We start from the raw sequence: 18402 nt of genomic DNA on the forward strand, positions 1-18402 counted from the left end.
AATAAAAAAAGATTGAAATTCTGAATTGTACTCAGAGGTTGCGTGTATTCATGTTTTTTAGGTTTAAAAAAATTTTCAGTAATTTCAGCGTCAATAAACCCGAGAAATTGCTAGTTTTTGTTCTTAGTATTCGTGTCAAATGCATGAGATTTTTCTTCAGCCATTGTTGTCAGGGTTCCTCTTGTATCTATTGAAGGTCATCTTGTTGTCCATCGTCGGATTGTCTGTCGTCGGGTTGTCTATTGTTGGATTGAAACGGTTTTTTAGCAGTTGTTTCTTCAACTGCCGCTAGCGGCTTCGTTTCTGGCTCAAATTATAGTTGTACTTTTTATTGTCATTGTTATTGTCATCAGCAATAACTCTGTTTCTGAGAGTTCGCTCACGTGATGTCTGATTTTATAACAGTTGCTCAGATTTTTTGATAAAGTCTGATTTTTAACTATTTTTTGGCAGACAAAGTTTTGAATATTATTGCTTTAAGAGTTTATTTTTGAACGACATAAATGTCTTCTCAGAGTCTGTTTTTCAAAGTAACTTTGAAGATGTTCATAAATGGTTACACAACTGCAATTCATATGAATATACATTTGAGCTATAGAAAAGATCATCAGTTATGGTCTTCTTAAGTTTTAGGATAGGGGTTTGTAAGAGTCCCCCGATCAAAAAGTGTCCAGTCCCAGGAAATCCTTAAACCAAAAGTGGTGTTACTGTGGTGTCTTGTAGATTAATTGACTGATAATAAAAATCTTCATTATCTAGTCTACTATGATGGCCGAAAACCCAAATATAAATCTATTTATTTTGACATGAGAGTGGCGAAATGGCTGTCAATAAATTCTATTTTATCGATCAAGTATTGGTTATAACCTACTGGCTTTTATTACACAAACGATAATTTTTCAGTGATGATTGATCGTTTTTTAATTCATGGTTGACTGTCACAGATCGAGCTTCGTGGGATTCTGTTACAAATCGATATCAAAGATTGCATATATTTTTCAATTAAAACCAAATGCATTACCTTTGCAGTCGATGAACGATTGACTCAATTACATTTGATTGAAATTATAAGCAATTTTTAATAGCGGTTTATGTCTTAATATCAATACTTCGCTGCATTGTTCCATTGAAAAGCAACTTCTGAGAAGACATTTCTGATGAAATTCTCTAACGGTAAAAGTTAATGAGAATTGTAAATGCCAAATATTCGCATATTTATAGACGCTAATTGATTAAGAGTTAGTAACTAGTACTTGCACAAAAATCAAGTAGAAACCAAGTTATCGCAAAGTCTTTTTGGACTCAATATTCAGGGCACCAAACTAACTATTTCAAAAATCTGTGGTACTAAAACAAACTCCTAGAGCAACGATATTCAAAACTTTTTCTGTAAAAAAATGGTTAAAAATCAACCTCAATAAGGAAATAGGAGCAACTGTTACAAAGTCAGACATCACGTACAAAAACCCTCAGAAACAAAGTTAATGCTTATGTCTATAACAATGACAATAAGAAGAACAACTTTAATTTGAGCCGGAAACGAAGCCGCTAGCGGCAGTCCGATGAAACAATTGCTGGAAAACAGTTTCAATCCAACAATAGACAACCCGACGACAGACAACTCGACGATGGACCGCAAGATGACCTTCAATAGGTACAAGAGGACCCCTGAAAACAATGGTTCAAGGAAAACCTCATGCATCTGACACGGATACTATAAACAAAAACTGGCAATTTCTTGGTTTTATCGATGCTGATCTTAATGAAAACTTTTTTAATCTAAAAATTGTGAATACACGCAACCTCTGATAACAATTCAGAATTTTTATTTTTTTTATTGAAAGATCCGATAGCGAAAACTCTGTACGATCAAAATATAAACTCCTATCTGGACTCCCCTGAACTTGCAAGTTTGCTGACCCCTGCAAAATATGCGGCATAAGATGGCTTCAACCAGATGCGAGTAGTTGCCACGAAGAAGTTCATTCCAAAATCCATTTTTTCAGGTCTCCAAGGTTTTACTGAAACCATTTCTGATCGGGAGCTCACAAAAAATTTGTCTCTCTGATTATGCTCCAACAGAATATATATGTGTGTGTGTATATATATATATATATATATATATATATATATATATATATATATATAGGTGCTTTCCTCTCCACCTGTTATTTATTTTTGTGACTGGGCCGTCTTTACACTGTCTGGAGGGGAACAGCTTGGAGTGCAGCATCCGGCTACTAAGTGCTACTCATCATAAGAAAGAAGAGAAAAAAGAAGAGATAAAAAAAAAGAAGAATTTTAACTCAAAAACCAGATATTCTGTTTTGGTTGAAAAAACGAACAGTCATATCAATTCAGACAATCATAAAAGATGAAGTTGATGAAGCAACTTCAGTTCTCTATGGCCATGATTAACTTGGAGACTTAACATGATTTGTCAGTGCAACCAATGAAGCAAAGGAGTAGTGTATCCAGAGAAGAAGTGGTAGTCCAGGAGGTGTTACCTAGTGAAAAAGCAGTAGTAGTGGAAGTGTTTCCCAGTGAACAAGTGGTAGTCGAGGAATTGTTACCCAGTTTAGAGGCAGTTGTCGTGGAAAGCTAACCGGGAAAGAAGTAGTCGACTAGGTTTTACCCAGTGAAGACGTGGTAGTCAACGAAATGTTACCGAGTGAAGAAGTGGTGGTAGGGTCTGGTCAAGAAATTTTGTTCGATGATGCTAGTCGAGATGAGGTTCAACTCCAACGGCCAAAGAATTCGAAACGGATTCGATTCTGGCTTCCATTGTATGTCAGGCTGTTGTTATGCAAATGAACAAACAATTGAATCAACATAGCGACATTCTGGAAAAGTCAGGAATAACATTCATTATTGATTTCTACAGGACAAAAAATGTTGAGAAGAATCACACGACTCTTCCTTTGTACTTTCCTTCTGGTTACCGACGCTTTGCTTCCCTATTAACACACAAATACACAAACAAGTGTGATTGTTCTGCAGTTACGAGAGTGAAGAATCCGGAGAGTAGGGGGTAAGTGATCAATATATTTTTCTCGGAGATAATTTTTTCTGACAAAATGAAGTAATGAGTTAAGTGTTAGTTAGTGAGAAATTAATTCAATTCAAGTTAAAGTTGATCCAATATTCCGACAATAGCATAATGAGTTTAATATTGAGTCGAACGCCTGTCAATTGTGAAGAGAAGTTAAAAATGAGTCAATCGTTTGACAGTTGAATGTAGAAGATAAAGTTGAGTATTTAAGTTGTAATCTGGCAATTGTATAAACAATTTAAAGTTGAGTAAATCGTCGGCAATGTTGGACAATGAATTACAATGTATTTCGGTTGAATTATATTTTTGCTTGTTTTAGCTCACTTCTAGATGATCTCAGAGCAAAGTTAAAGTCCACAGTGATTGCAAGGAAAAGCGATGTTGAAATTGCTCGGAGGTTTACAGAATTTCAAAAACATTTGGCTAAGTGTGCTGGTAACGACTATTGCAACGAGGATAGAGCAGGCCTTTTTCAATTGATGGCCCTTTTGTACGGCGAAACACAAGGTCTCAACGTGCGAAACACCAGTTTGACTCATCCACTTTCGCCAATAGTTGCTTGTGTTGCTGTGCTGTCTTTTATTTTAGATTTAATCTCTGTTTGTAATTAATCTCTGTTTTGATAGCGATTGCTGTAAAATACCAACAAGGAGAGATTATTTCAAACGCGCAGATTATTTTTGAGTTTTCGGGTCTTTCCCATTAAATATCCACCCCCAGCTTAGTGGCCAGATAACCTATAGCCCCTATTCATGATAATTGTACCATAATTGGGGGCTATAAAGGGAACGACCCGAGTTTTCTAGCTTGGGCTGCAGAAAATGGTTTTGAATTTCAGCCTGGCAGATGCAAAGCTGTTTTAATTTCTCTAATCCATTGATTTGTTCTTGAACGGTTTCTTCTTGCATTGTTCTACGATCATAAGTCATTTAGGCATTTAAGTAGGCTCCCTAGTCAGTATTTATCACGCACATTAGTCTTAAACTATTTAGATCGAACCGTTTCTGATTACTCTAAAAAAAAAATTGGTAGCTATTGTATTAGTCCTGTAATCTTATGCAATTTTTCGTCTGACCCATTTGACTTTTTGTGCTCAAATAACAAATAAACGGGCAGCGCTTGGAGGGCATCAAATGGCGGAGCAGCTCTCTTAGAGCCTTACTAGTCGCTAAGTATTGGATGCACCAAAATTGTTTTGAGACATTTTCAGGCTGTGAGGGGGCGGTTCTTAGTCTGACCCTCTTCCTTAAAACGGGAATTCTATTGCTACTACTTTTCATTTTAAAAAATACAGGTCTGTGAAGCTATCGTAGATAATTTCAGACAATTCAGATAATTTCAGATAATTTTTTGTTTTGGCTTCGCTTTGGTGGTCTTGCTTCTGATTAAGTGACAGCTTTTTCGAATGTTTTAGAGATTGAAATTTATGACTATGATTTGACACAGCCCGGAATGGATTTTCTATCCAACAGCATTCCACAATCAATTTCAAATTACTTCCCTATCACCAACACAAACGATATCTTCAAGTTCGTGACCGAATTTATTTTGGGAACTGAGCATGTTTGTGCTACTTCTGTAAACAATACGTACAATAAAAAGCCTGGGAAGCAAAAACCTAGCAGAGTCAACGAAGATGCAAATATAGCCCTATTGAGCATTGTTCTGGGCATAATCGAACATTCATTGACAACCGAGAATGATGATGCCAAGACAGACAAATGTGACCCAATTTCACGTGTACATAACTTTCCGAGTTTTTCGCCTATGAAATTGAAATTCAAATCAATGTATGATTTTGCTTCGGTCGAACTTGATGTTGTTTTATCTTTTTATAGTCAGTTTCAAAACGTCATTCTTTCTTTCGTTGATCTATCTGAGCATATAGACAGAATACCTGCTATTCCCGTCGTCGATTCTCTAAATATTGTGCAATCAAAACGTCTTACAACCCCAACTTTGGAACCCGAAAAGCCTCATGAAATTGTTGGCTTGAACGTTGATTTCAGCACGGCTCTAAGTGAAGCTGACACCGCTAATAACAATAACAACAATCTAATAGCTGTTCCTAAGTTAATTACCAAACCGAGTGCCAATACGAAAACCAAGTACTGCTCCAAGGAGCTTCTGAAATCAGTTAGTGATGCAATATGGGTCAGGTTGCAAAAGTCGTACCAGAAAGACAGATCTCATCAGCAATCTTTGTTTTCGTTTCTTACATCTTGGAGGCTTGATTCTTTTGGAGTCGCAGTGAGCGTTGTTGCAGCTGCTCAGTTACTTGGGTTGAGTGATGTGCATTTGGCTCTGAGTGAAGACCACGCGTGGGTAACTTTCGGAGAGGAACAAAGCGAATCTTCAGAGGTTACCTGGCATGGAAAGGCAGTCGAAGACAAGCGAGGTAGATTCCTAAAAGACCCTAAACAAAGTTGCCGGCGATTTTTGTGTCCCGTTCGACTTTTTTTGCCTCAGTGTAACAGTTTTCTATAGATTTGGATCTACTCTCATCACTGTGTTTTGGGGGCATATAACATTAGCAAGTGCCCCCAGGTGAACTTGCTAATTTCTCTACATAGTAATTTTCTATATAACCATACATAATTTTTAAGGGGAGCATAAAAAGCTAAACTGTAGTATATCTGTATATATAGTAGTAGTAGTAGTAGAAAAAGACACGATTCCTTATTAGGGAAGAACAAAAGAGCGAAAGAATGCTTTAACAGATAAACAAAGTGATTAAATTAAGACTAAGTCCCGAAAAAGAGTAACAGCATTTCACATAAAAAGATCACGAGTTTGCCAGGTTTCGAGTGGGTAAAAACTGGTCAATTGCATACGTAAACTGACGTTTAGACGTCAAAGTCGATCATCTTCATTCGCATCAGATGGGTCGCGGCTCGTTGAGAATGATTCGAAGTTATCCATCCGTCTTAATTTGCTTGTTTCTTGGAATTTCAAATTGTCCAAACTGACGAGTTCGTGACGTTGAGCAAAAAATGAATTGATATTGTAATGAAAAACAGTTACAGAAATTGAAGGATGGCACGCTGGCGAGCCGTACTCTAAAATTGTTTGTATGACAGTGATGCCCAAATCCACAATTAAATCCACGTGTTTCAAGCGCGATCCATTCAAAAAGAAGTCGGCTTTGGTAGCGTAAACTAAGAGACAAATTTTGCACTTGTCCGAATTAAAGTCTTACTTGTTTAAAATTGACAAGGATGATCAGCCGTCTATATCAATTTTTTCAATTGAGGAAAGAATACAATTTAAGGACGTTGCACTAAAGAAAATAGTCAGAGTTGTACTGAGTCTGACATCGTTAATAAAAATGGTAAAAAGAAGTGAATCCAGCACGCTATCGCTATCTTGAACTCCGAATTTCACCGCTGCTTCACTTGAAAAGCATCCGTCAACCTTAACAAGCTGCTTTGACCAATAAGATTTGATTGAAAGAGCTTTGAGAGATTGTGATCAAAATCAAATGAGGAAATTTATGTTATAGCAACCCAGCAAAACTGAGTCAAAAGCTTTTTTTTATCAAAATACGGAGTCAAGCATTCCTTAAATGAATCTTTAGCTGCATATACTTTTCCGAAGTACGGAAGGAGTTGAGTGACTGTAGTACGGTTTCATGAATCCGTGCTGTTGACGTTTAAATCAAGAACAGACTCGGGGGATAATTGAAGCTGGATATTAAACGTTCAATAATAATTGACAATTTTGGTAAGCTGCTGATAGGTCTTTTGTTTGTCACATTGGAAGTTTTGTCAGTTTTGCGAAGCGGAGTAACTAAAGAGAGGGTCAATTCGCAAGAAAAACTCGAAGATCAATGGTCACAATTGTCGAGCCCACTCTTTGAGTACAAAAGACAGAATTGAGAACATAACCATCAATGAATCGTTGGATTTCTGTTAGCAAATTGAATACCTATTCAGTTGTGTAATAGAAATCTTCCCATTGGATGATCAAACAAAACTATTGAAAACAGTATATAGAACGCTTCATAGTACGTACACTTGTGTTCTCAGTTGATGTTCTTGGAAAATGATATACCTTTGCAGGCGTGTTTGGTTTCTTAGCTCATGCGTAAGGAGGCAACTTTTTTAGGAGCCGTTCAACCGTCCCTCGTCAACATTATTGAGGAGTACTTTTCATTAGATTGGTTTCTTCACAGCGACCCTTATCCTCCCTCCTCAAATAATGTTGAGGGGGGCAGATTAGATCCGATTATTTTTGCACAACATCAATTCACGAGTAGAAAATTAATTTCAGTCTTTAGAGAGGACACATTGGTATTTAGAGCGCGATCAATTTTTGCCTCATTGCGTTTAGGAGTTATTTGTATCGCTTTCTCCAATAAAAGCCTTTTATAAGAGACGTTTTTGAAACATTGAAGAAAGAGAGATTCGATCCATATAAGTGCTGTCTAAACTTATCAGTTGAAGATTGGAGTCCATTTTACCAATGCAAAGATGAAAATATGTACAGTTTATGAAATTTTTTAGTACGAATTTCGAAAAACGTGTACCGTTGAGAATGTTTCATCTCGAGACAATGCAACACAGGATAAATTACAATTGATTTTAGTTATTAAGAATCTAAATGAGGCGAACAACATTTGCAAACAAATTTACTGTGATTTTCCACGGGTAAGGGACAGTGGAATTATGCCAAAAAGAGAATTGGACGAGAAAAAATTTTTTGTCGAGCTCCAAATGGTGAGATTATTTTAGAGAACAAATTAGATATTGTAAATTGCTTAAACAGGAGTTTTCTAAAGTTAGGGACTTGAAATTGAGCAGAAGTGAACGATCAAGTTTTTCTGCTTTTGATATAAAAGAGGAATTCAATTTCAGAACAATTGCGCCGAAAGAATAGTAGAAGCTTCAATGGCTGGGTTATCAAACCTGCTAAGTTTTCTTTAGGAAGTCATTTACAATTAGTTTTAACTAAAGAGAAATGCACTCGGCATTTTGGAAAAAAGTGATGAGTACCTCAAACAGAACAAGCAAACAATGACTTCTTTTCGAGACGAAATGATGATTTTGGCGAAGTATATTTCAAAGGAGAGCAGATAAAAGCAAAAAACAGTGATATTTAAGAAATAGGATCGATTCAAATTTGAGCATTCAAAAGCAACTCAATAAAGTTCTCTTAAAAATGGCAATTGAAATACCATTAATACATATTGTTAGTCATCAATTACCTCAAGCATGATTTTTGTTGTTCAGATCCCGTTTACTCTCACATTTTATTTCTAGTGCATTTTTTTTTCAAGATCTTAGCAAATCATCAATACAGCGGATAAACGGTCAGATAAATTGGGGAATCAAGGTATGCTAAATGAGAAAGAAATTTAAAAAAAAAGATTAAGTTTAATTAAGTCCAACCTTTTACAGCAGAATTTCTTATCACTCAGATAGTTCAAGCTGGCTGTTAATTGACAAAAGTGGCTCAACAAGGTTTTGCAGGAATTGTCGGAACAAGGCTCTATTAATGACGTACTCGTCTTCATTAACTGTATTAACGCCGTGCCTGGCTTAGCATAGAACAAATCAGCTTTTGGGTACGCCAACTATTTCAAATTAGTATTCACGTCAAAAGCAGAGCTCACTGTTGTTTTCGAAAAGCTGACTAAATAGTGTACTGAAAATGGAATGAGACTGAAGAGAACAAATTGCGATTCAATTTTAAAAGAAATTTTTCAGGCGAGCTTAGTGATTGTTAATATCTCATTGTTAATATTTTTGCACTGAGACACAACTCTTAGTCCAAAACGATATATGTACTGTATTATATTCATTGTAGTATAACAATTTGATTCAGCTTTGAAAGTTTAAGTTCATTTGATTAGTCGGGGGTCCGAGCCAATTGATGACAGGTACTACGCTCGACTAGGATTTTATCTCCTAATCGCTGTTTTAGAAATTTAGGCAAAAACTGAATAATTTAAACTGATTCAGACCGAGTTGGGGAGCAACACCAATTTTCGGAAAACGATTAAATGATGTACCCTAACAAAAACAATTCTGGAAATTTCGGCTGCTCTAGAATTTGAGTTCCTATTAGCGTGTGATTTTCCATGAATGTAAATTTTAGATGTTTCAATTGAAACTTCGGGTTTATTAAAAGATGAATTTTCAGTATTTTGGTGAATGTAAAAAAATCAATCCTGTGGTTGTAAATACTTTTTATGTGTATACTGTGGCTGCTTTTCTGCTGAACACGTGGCATTCCAATCATGACTTAAATTTTTGTTATCTTTGTAGGTTTAAAAAATGGGCAGTACTATGTTTTCTTTTTTATGAACGCTGATTTCCCCCTGAAATTTGTAGAGCTCAACTTAAATGCTCATAAATTTGTGACAGAAGCGCGTTGTTAGTTCAAAGGAACCCGATTTCTATTCCTGAAAGTTTGCAGATGAAAGATAGATTTGGTTTTTGAAAAAAATTCCTTACATATATAATGAGGTCTTAATTTGAACTAAAATGTCAACCGAGGAGGAATTTAAGTGGGTTACATTTACGGTGTTTTATCTTGAATGGTTGCGGGGACCTCCACCTCGAGACTTGAATAAAATCTTTCCCAGCGCGCAGAAAAAAAGACACGATCCGTAAAGCGTTGTTGAGTAGGAAAAGCTTTCCCATGAGTGACTTGGTGGGGCACTTCAAAAAAATGTGAGACTTTCATAGTTCTTATATTTGGTAAATATCAATTGTTAGAAGGTTGGGAGAGAACAACCTAATGTAAATTGTGCACAAGATAAGCTTGACAAGAAGCCCTACTTGTTCATCGTATACTTGACTAGAGATATGAAGCCTCGAGGAACAAGAAAGAACGTTAGAACGGGTTATAAAAGATGCCCAAGTTCGAGAGCTTAAGACCAGTTGGTGTAAATGGGTAGTACACTAGGCTTGCAGGTAAGAGATGCTGGTTCGAATCCAGTACTGGTCCATTTTCACAGTAGTTACACCTGCATAGACCCCTTAGCATCAATCGTTGACGAGGCCAATCATTAGTTATACTCCTAGTTGGAGAAAAATGGGAAACAATTTTGATGACTAACAATTAAATACTTTCTTGAAGCAGTGTCAGTCAATTTTTCTCAATTTATTTTGCGTTGTGGGTCTTCCTCACAATTGAAATTCAGATATATGAATTTCGAATATCAGAAATTGAGTCGTACCTTAACAGTGAAACAAGTGAAAAAAATGTATTTGGTTTGGGACTAGTTTTTCATACTCTTTCGGTGTTCAAAAGTTCAATTATCGCGATTAGCTTTTGGCTAAATAGATGAAAAATGACTCGTTTTTCAGGTCAATGTGAATCTGTAAATTATGGTAAGGTTTTTAGTTATCTTGAGGGATTGGTTTATTAGTTACCGTTTCGGACAGTCGAACAGTTCAGCCTTCTCCGTTTTTAACTCTTAATTAAGATTAAGAGTTAAAAACAACCTAATGGAGAGAACAACCTAATGTAAATTGTGCACAAGATAAGCTTGACAAGAAGCCCTACTTGTTCATCGTATACTTGACTAGAGATATGAAGCCTCGAGGAACAAGAAAGAACGTTAGAACGGGTTATAAAAGATGCCCAAGTTCGAGAGCTTAAGACCAGTTGGTGTAAATGGGTAGTACACTAGGCTTGCAGGTAAGAGATGCTGGTTCGAATCCAGTACTGGTCCATTTTCACAGTAGTTACACCTGCATAGACCCCTTAGCATCAATCGTTGACGAGGCCAATCATAAGTTATACTCCTAGTTGGAGAAAAATGGGAAACAATTTTGATGACTAACAATTAAATACTTTCTTGAAGCAGTGTCAGTCAATTTTTCTCAATTTATTTTGCGTTGTGGGTCTTCCTCACAATTGAAATTCAGATATATGAATTTCGAATATCAGAAATTGAGTCGTACCTTAACAGTGAAACAAGTGAAAAAAATGTATTTGGTTTGGGACTAGTTTTTCATACTCTTTCGGTGTTCAAAAGTTCAATTATCGCGATTAGCTTTTGGCTAAATAGATGAAAAATGACTCGTTTTTCAGGTCAATGTGAATCTGTAAATTATGGTAAGGTTTTTAGTTATCTTGAGGGATTGGTTTATTAGTTACCGTTTCGGACAGTCGAACAGTTCAGCCTTCTCCGTTTTTAACTCTTAATTAAGATTACCAGATGAACGTAATTTGTTTTTGATTTCGATATTTTAGCAGTGGCTCATTCAATTATAAGCAGTTTTATTCATTTCCCAGGAAATTAGCTGTGCGCGATGCGTTTGACAATCGAATTTTTAATATTTATTTGACGTACCTTATCCGTTTTCAACCCAACTAGTGGTTCCGTTAATTACGTTGGTTTGATTATCATCTTTACCCAGCCACACCTTGAGAGCTATCCTGGTTTTTACTCTGAAAACACTGCCTTGATAACAAGTGAACATGGAGACTAGTATAAAAACTCTAAACATTTCTGGGAAATTTTGATTTTAAACGAGGGCTGCAAGATCATGCAGTCATCCCCTGGTTCTACAACGTCTACTATTCTTTCAGGAGAACCAATCACGGATTCTGTGGCTAAGAAGCGTTGGTTGTACCTCGGAGGGCGAAATGCTATCAAGTGTGACAGGGCGAGTGAGGTTGCGGCCTGTGTAGCTTCTATGAGCATGAACATGGGAGTGGGAAGTGAAAAGACTGACAGTAACATTGTGGCATTTATTCAGCAGAAGATTCTCTGGTACATGTACTACGAGGGTTTGCTGGATAATTACCCTACCTGTATTGCCCTGCTAGGTAAGACCACCACCTCAAACTTTTACCCTCTTTTCATTTATTAAACCAATAAACGGCCCTAAAAATACTGGCTGTTCAACGTTAGGGTGTGGGCGGTACAGTCCAGTAAACTTCGACCTACTCAGCTCCTAAGCCAAGTTAGCAATATTTATTTCACGATTTCAATTCATGCTCTAGCTCTTCTCGCGTTGGTATTTTTTTCCAGCAGCAAATACCGATAGGATAGCAAATATTATATATTTCTTCTATGATGGAGATAACGAAATTGATAATATAGTAAAGAAAATGATAATGTAGTTAAAATAACGAAAATAAAATGATAGTAACCCGTGACAGTGAAAGTGACAATTTTTCGGTGTGTTTGCTTGTGTCAATATGGAACTGGAGTGTCCTGATATCAGCATTAATGATGTTCTCGGCGGAATTTGCGTTTAGCAGAGGTTGTGCATTTTTGTAATTTTGTAACGTATATTGATTGAAGTAACATGAAAATTTCAGGTGATTTGGAGGACATACAGCCGTACGAATCGAGTGACTCCTCTCCCCTTGAACTGTATCAGAGGGCTATCCGATCTTCTGTCGTGTACTACGCCGACTCATTTGTCTATCCTTACATACATTTGGGTTAGTATCTTTTCATACATTTTTGCGTTAGTACTCTTATTTCTATTCTTCCTCAAGATTATATATTTTAAATTGTTTTAATAAATTCTTTGTTCGAGTTAGAGTCATCGTTTGCTGTTTTGAATAAGATATTTTATTGTGCTATGAGCAGGATAAATACGTTCGTTTTCCTGCTCCAAAATTGAATTCAAATAACGAACTTTTTAAGCGAGCATCCAGGACGTTAAATCAAATGACCGACACTATATTTCTCAAGTGGACGACAATTGCATGCACTTTCATTGTAAAATACTCCCTAAACATTGCCACTTTATTCTTCGCCGATAAGGTAGTCACATGCATCCACATTGATTAGACGGAATTAGAAAGAACTAAGATAAAATTATGCAAGAAATAAACTTAGGTTATATTTGCTCAGACCCACTTAAGTGGGGGGGGGACTTTATACTCAACTGTCTTTTTGTGTTCAGTCAGTTTTCAAATTTTTGCTTCTTCCGACGACTTACCGAGGTTTGAAGTTACCAGGTTTGAGTTACCGAGGGTAGCCTCACTTACGTTGATTTTTTCAAATTTTTAACAAATTTTGCTGAATGTTGATCAGTTTTGACTAAAAAGTGCGACAAAATTATCAAAGATAGTGTCATTGGTTTCTACGTTACACAAAAAAGTTGCCGAATTGTTTGAACCAACTTTTTGTTTAAAATTTGGGCTAAGTTATTGATCGTTCAGCTTTTCATCTTATCGTGTGATTGCTATTTTTACCACCCCCCCCCCCCCCCCCGAATCATATGAAAGTGTTCTGGAACTAACAATATGGCGTTCTTTCGCTATTTTAAATTGATATTTATCAAAATGCGTAATTTATTTGTGATATGTTTTTGTTTGCCAAAATATCTATTACTCAGTTTATTGGAACCATAACAGTTTTTGATAGCCGCGTAGCGCTATCAAGGCAGTTTGTGGTCTCACTGTTGATTTCCGTAATGAGAAATGGTTCGGATTGTTTATTGGCTCTGTAATAAATGCTACTTAATGATTTTTTGCTAATATAACCCCAGAGTTATCCAAAATTCTTCAGTCTTTTTTGATATATTGGTTTTGTTAAATAAGCTATTTCGGAGACATTTGGAACAGCTATTTGGTTTATTGGACGAGCAGAAATAGCAAGACTAGTTTTGTTCTAATTGTCGAGTTTCACCATTAAAATATACGGTTTGTAAGGCGGCGCTGTAATTTTTAATGATAATAATAGACCAGAATGATTTGAACTCCAAACTCATTCATTGGTAAATAAATTTACGTACAAAAGAATGCCAATAAACATACAATATGATTTCAGCGACGAGCTATGATTTTTTTACTTCAACACTGTTTGAGTAAAATTGTTTAAAAATATGATCTACATGTATTTATTTTTTAAATTTTTGACTTATTCCCACTGTTGGTCGGTCTAATTGGCTTCCTGAGCAGTAACAAGGTCATCTAATTACTGTTTTTTTTTTGTTGAAAGCTTATGACCTGCCTTTTTTAAAAGTTATTTTTTCAAAAAGTTTGCTGTTTGTCTTTGCCACTTCTCATCTTTTTTCTGCCGCGATTTTGCGTTTTTTGGCAGAGAGAGAGAGAGAGGTCGCATTCTTTTTCTAATGATTTAGATTTAGTCATCTTTGCGGCTTTGTCCTTTTATAATGGTTTTTCGTCTTTGATACCAAGAGCTTTTTTTATTTCTAATATTTTACCTTTTCTAATTTTGCGGCTTTTTTGCGGTCTTGCCCGATTATCATATTAATGACGAGTCGCATTTTAAATTCATGGCGATGACAGAAGGCGGAATTAATTATATTTCATGTTTTTAGTGAATGGATTGTTATTTCGCAAAAATTACGTGACTTCGTTTTTTGCCTGTATTTGTTCTTTCGTTGTCGAATGTATGTCATTTTTTTCATTTAAGGTTTTATCTGATGCTACGTTAACTTTGTTACTAATTGTTTTTTAAATAAAAGTAGATAGACATTGAGCTTTGGTCGTTATCAATGCTTATCGTTTTGATTTGGTTTTTTGTTTTTATCTCGTAGTCTCTTTAATGACAGGCAACATCGATTCCCTAATGAGGGATTATTTAATTTGGTTAGTGGTTTGAGTTAAAGCATTTTTTTGTTGGGGATACGCCAATTATTTTGGAACAGTTCTTGAAATTTTGAAAGTTTTCTCTTCATTTGGTAGACAATTAAGTAATTTTTAAGTATTAATTTTTAAGTAATTTTTCGCCATTATCAAGGCTTTTGTATCACGATGGTTCTATTTGTGTTGTCCGAGATGCAACACAGTGAATTTTCTTACAGACTGTATGTTATTATTAAAGTACTTCCGAAACAGAAATGTAATGCAAATTAGTCAAACACTGAATTTCTTTATTATTATGTAGTACATATACTGTTTTACTCAAAGAAACTGTAGAAACGAATTTAGAGTTACTAATATATAAAACAAAAGGAAAGCCTTCATTCTCGTAATTGTTAAAAAAAGAGAGAAAACAATTCAACAAAAATTTTGTTCTGTGTTTTAGAGGAATCAAGCAAACATTAGTTCTTGAGTTAGTTCTAAAACTCAAATTTGGGAAAATGTTTTGCTAGGATTTGTCCTGTCAATATGTTTGTAATGTACTGGATAGACCTGTGTAGAATCGAATTTTCAGCTGATGGAATTTGGTTTCTTGTTACTCGAATGCCCGATGTCAGTTGTTTATAAGCTTCTGTATGTTAATCTTTGATGTTCCTATTAGAAACATGCAAGAATAGTGCAGATGGCTCAGTGCCAGGCTTTTGAGTAATAAAATTAATATTCTTACACGCAGTGTCATGGATGCATTTGAATGCTTGTTTTCCTGCTTTGGATTGATACTAAACAATATTTTTCACATTTTTATCAAAGGAGAGAACTCTGTCTAATGTAACTCCCAAGAATTTGGGACGAGATGTTTGTTCTATGACCTTGCTGTCAATGTTAAGCATGGTTAATCTGTATCGTGACATGATGAACCGTGTAAAAAAATTGGGTTTTTGAAACTGTTGCCCAGACCAGCTTCACCGGTACGATAACATAACACCTGCATTGTATGTGTTGACAAGTTTTTATCACCCTAATTTGCGTTGAATAGTAGCAATTTGTTTTCTGTCATTTATTTGAATAAAAAGTTCGTAGCAGGAGAGATTATAGGACACTATTAGATTTAAGATCCGTCTTTAAGCGCCTCAGTTGCCAAGACTAATGCGTCATCTTATGGAACGCATAGGCACTTATTGTTGCAAAACATGCGATAATTGTTCACTTGGGGTGTATTCGGAAAATTTCTGAAATTTGTATTTGAAAAAATTGAATTTGAAAATTTGAAGTTCCAAATTGGAATTGAGTAATTGAAATTAAAAATTATATTTGAAAAATTCAAAACGAAATTTTTTAAAAATTGAAAACATCTGCTTTGTTCAATTAAGTCTTATCAAGTTTGATAAATTTGATCAAAGGTTGAGTGAGAAATATATCCGTTTTGGTAATCAATTTAGCTGTATTTTAGGGAAACATTGTCTGAGGAAGGAGAAGCCGCGGGAATCCCTTGCAAATTGGGCCAGAGCCGCCACAGTTATTGGTCGGTACAATTATGACAAAGAGGAGGAAGAAATCTATCGAGAGTTCTTCGACATTGCCACCATCCACATACCATCAGTTGTAAAGCGCGCAATTACACCTGAAAACCCAGATTACCTAGTATGTGAAGACCCAATTTCATTGTGCTATATAATCCAATTCATAGATGGTATCTGTTTATGGGAAGAGGGAAGTTCAACGCCTGTTTTGCATATTTCATGGGCAGAAAAATTCTTACCCGTGCTGTCCCAGTTTGCGTATGACGTCAGAAAACGAGTTGTATACGTAACGAGCGATTACGCAATCGAGCAGAACAAATTACATAATAACCTACAAAATGACGATGCAAGGTCGTCAAATTGTTCTTCGAATATTTGTTCACCCAATATGGTCGACAGCGGGGGTATTAATGACAATACGTCGACACAGCAGCAATCAATTGAAACTGGGCCGGATTTACATGCAATATTACAAGAGATGTCCCAAAATATGTTCTCGCCTTTATGCTATTTGGGCGCGCCCGATTCGCTATCTCAACCTTCGCAAATTCATGTTTGTAAAGACAGTAATAAAATTGAGCTAAGAATACATTCAAAGAAAATCGCGCTGATATCGGAATTGGTTCACAATGAAAAATTCAACCCAACCACGGCTAATTTACAATTGACGGCTCAGACTTCGCAGACCTCGGAGCGCAAACGGATTCGAAGCAACCCGTATAATGATTTCACGTTTCTAGCTAACAAGCGAAAAAAGTAATATATCGTGATCGTGATCAGTTTTGTTATGAAACTTGTAATTTTGTGTTCAAAGTCATATTTTAGTAAAAAATAGAAGATGCTTACTTAAAACTCAAAATTTCATGTTGCTTTTTTGTGATTTCAAAGTTTACTTAGATAGTTATTTCCCAAAGAGTTTATGTTGAACATGTAATCTTTTATTTACTCTAGGCAACAGGAAGGGAGCTTAGTAACAGATCTTAAACATTAGATTTCGACGTAAAAGAAATCCAAATCATTTTCTGCTAACTGCCGGATCTCATTTGTTGTAGTTCAAAATCAGTATTCCCAAGACATTAAAAATAGATGATTGTGTTTTTCTAAAAATATCAGTCGTGAGAATTTCCATTTTCCAATAATGGTAGTTTTTTTTAACAAGATAGCTGATGTTTTTAATTGCTCTAAAACGGTCCGGTCGGTCTTTTTTTATGCGATTTTTCGCTTGACCGATTTTTCGTCCGACGCTTTGGACTTTTCGTCCTCAAAAACGGGATAAACAGGTAGAACCCAGCGGGTAGTAAGTGCTCTTAGAGCTTTTCAGCTCTGTTTCAGCTCAAACTGTTTTGGAGACTTATACTTATGGTTTGAAGGGCGGTTCTTAGAGGTTGATGACCCCTCCACTGTTCTCCCAAAACTATTGCCCCCCGCGCGCTGTTATCCCCCACCCCACTTGCCCTGCGCCACCCCATCAGCCCTCGGTGCACCCCCCCCCCCCCCCCGTTTCAAGCTACTGACGAACAACCGCTCGCTAAAAACACACAAATTTATACTGTTTTGCACATTTTTTTTTAGCTTTTTGAAAAATGCTGACATTTTTTTATGTTTTTATCAGCGATACAAGTCAGGGAACCTCCTCTACGTTTTAATAATAGGTTACTGTATAGTTTCTAGTGGTAATGGATTGGTGTCAACATTTTAACATCATGAATTTTAGCATTTTTTGACAAAATGTGCAATGTTTTTTTTAAATTTTTTGGCATTTATTTTTCCTTATTCAGGAAATTAATTAATTGCTCCTGAACGAAGTTCATAGCAATTATTGTAAACGTGTGTGTCTTTTTTATGCAAAATTTTCGCTTGACAATTTTGATTTTTCGAGTGACTTTTACGCTCTTGACTTTTTCCGTTTCGTGTGATCTAAAATTCTCTCTCAATCACAATTTCAAGCTAATGAATTCAATTGGCGGCAATTTAATACTAAAAGTCAAATGAAAAGTGCGCTGAAATAGGTGCAATTTTAAATTTTAAATCTTAATAGAGGTATATGTTAACCTCTAATGTGGTTATTTGAAGCCCACTATTGAACTTCTTGGTCCCATTTAGGCTCCCCCCCACCGACTAAAGCAGGATTCAATTGATTAGAGCTCCCACTAGTCGTTCGAGAGCAATTCTTCCGGCGTTAAGTGGGTTATGTTTATTAATGAATAAATTACTCATTGCAGGCAAATTTTTAATTTAGCGCATATCTGATAAATTTTAAGTTTAGCGCTTTTGATGTAAGACTGAAATACTATCAAATGA

The 18402-nt window shown here is 35.9% G+C and overlaps 1 protein-coding gene and 1 long non-coding RNA gene across 3 annotated transcripts; both read left to right on the top strand.

The window, feature by feature from the left end:
* The first annotated feature begins 2300 nt into the window (after positions 1-2300).
* On the top strand, positions 2301-3720 carry LOC142342068 (uncharacterized). The gene is made up of 2 exons (XR_012759146.1): positions 2301-3031; positions 3372-3720. It is a non-coding gene; the product is annotated as an uncharacterized LOC142342068 (long non-coding RNA).
* A 692-nt stretch (positions 3721-4412) lies between these two features.
* On the top strand, positions 4413-17035 carry LOC142342568 (uncharacterized). 2 transcript variants are annotated; one of them, XM_075393941.1, is made up of 5 exons: positions 4413-5450; positions 10369-10392; positions 11600-11839; positions 12338-12463; positions 16032-17035. In XM_075393941.1, exons 1-5 carry the CDS (start codon positions 4505-4507, stop codon positions 16859-16861), a joined length of 2166 nt encoding a protein of 721 aa, XP_075250056.1. In that variant the 5' UTR covers positions 4413-4504; the 3' UTR covers positions 16862-17035. The 2 variants fall into 2 exon arrangements, with proteins under 2 accessions (XP_075250056.1, XP_075250057.1); XM_075393942.1 differs by lacking the exon at positions 10369-10392 and having other exon boundaries at positions 4416-5450.
* Positions 17036-18402: the final 1367 nt, after the last annotated feature.

This window comes from Convolutriloba macropyga, chromosome 7 (assembly GCF_964194025.1).
Source record: "Convolutriloba macropyga chromosome 7, txConMacr16.3, whole genome shotgun sequence".
NCBI classification, from domain to species: Eukaryota; Metazoa; Xenacoelomorpha; order Acoela; family Convolutidae; genus Convolutriloba; species Convolutriloba macropyga.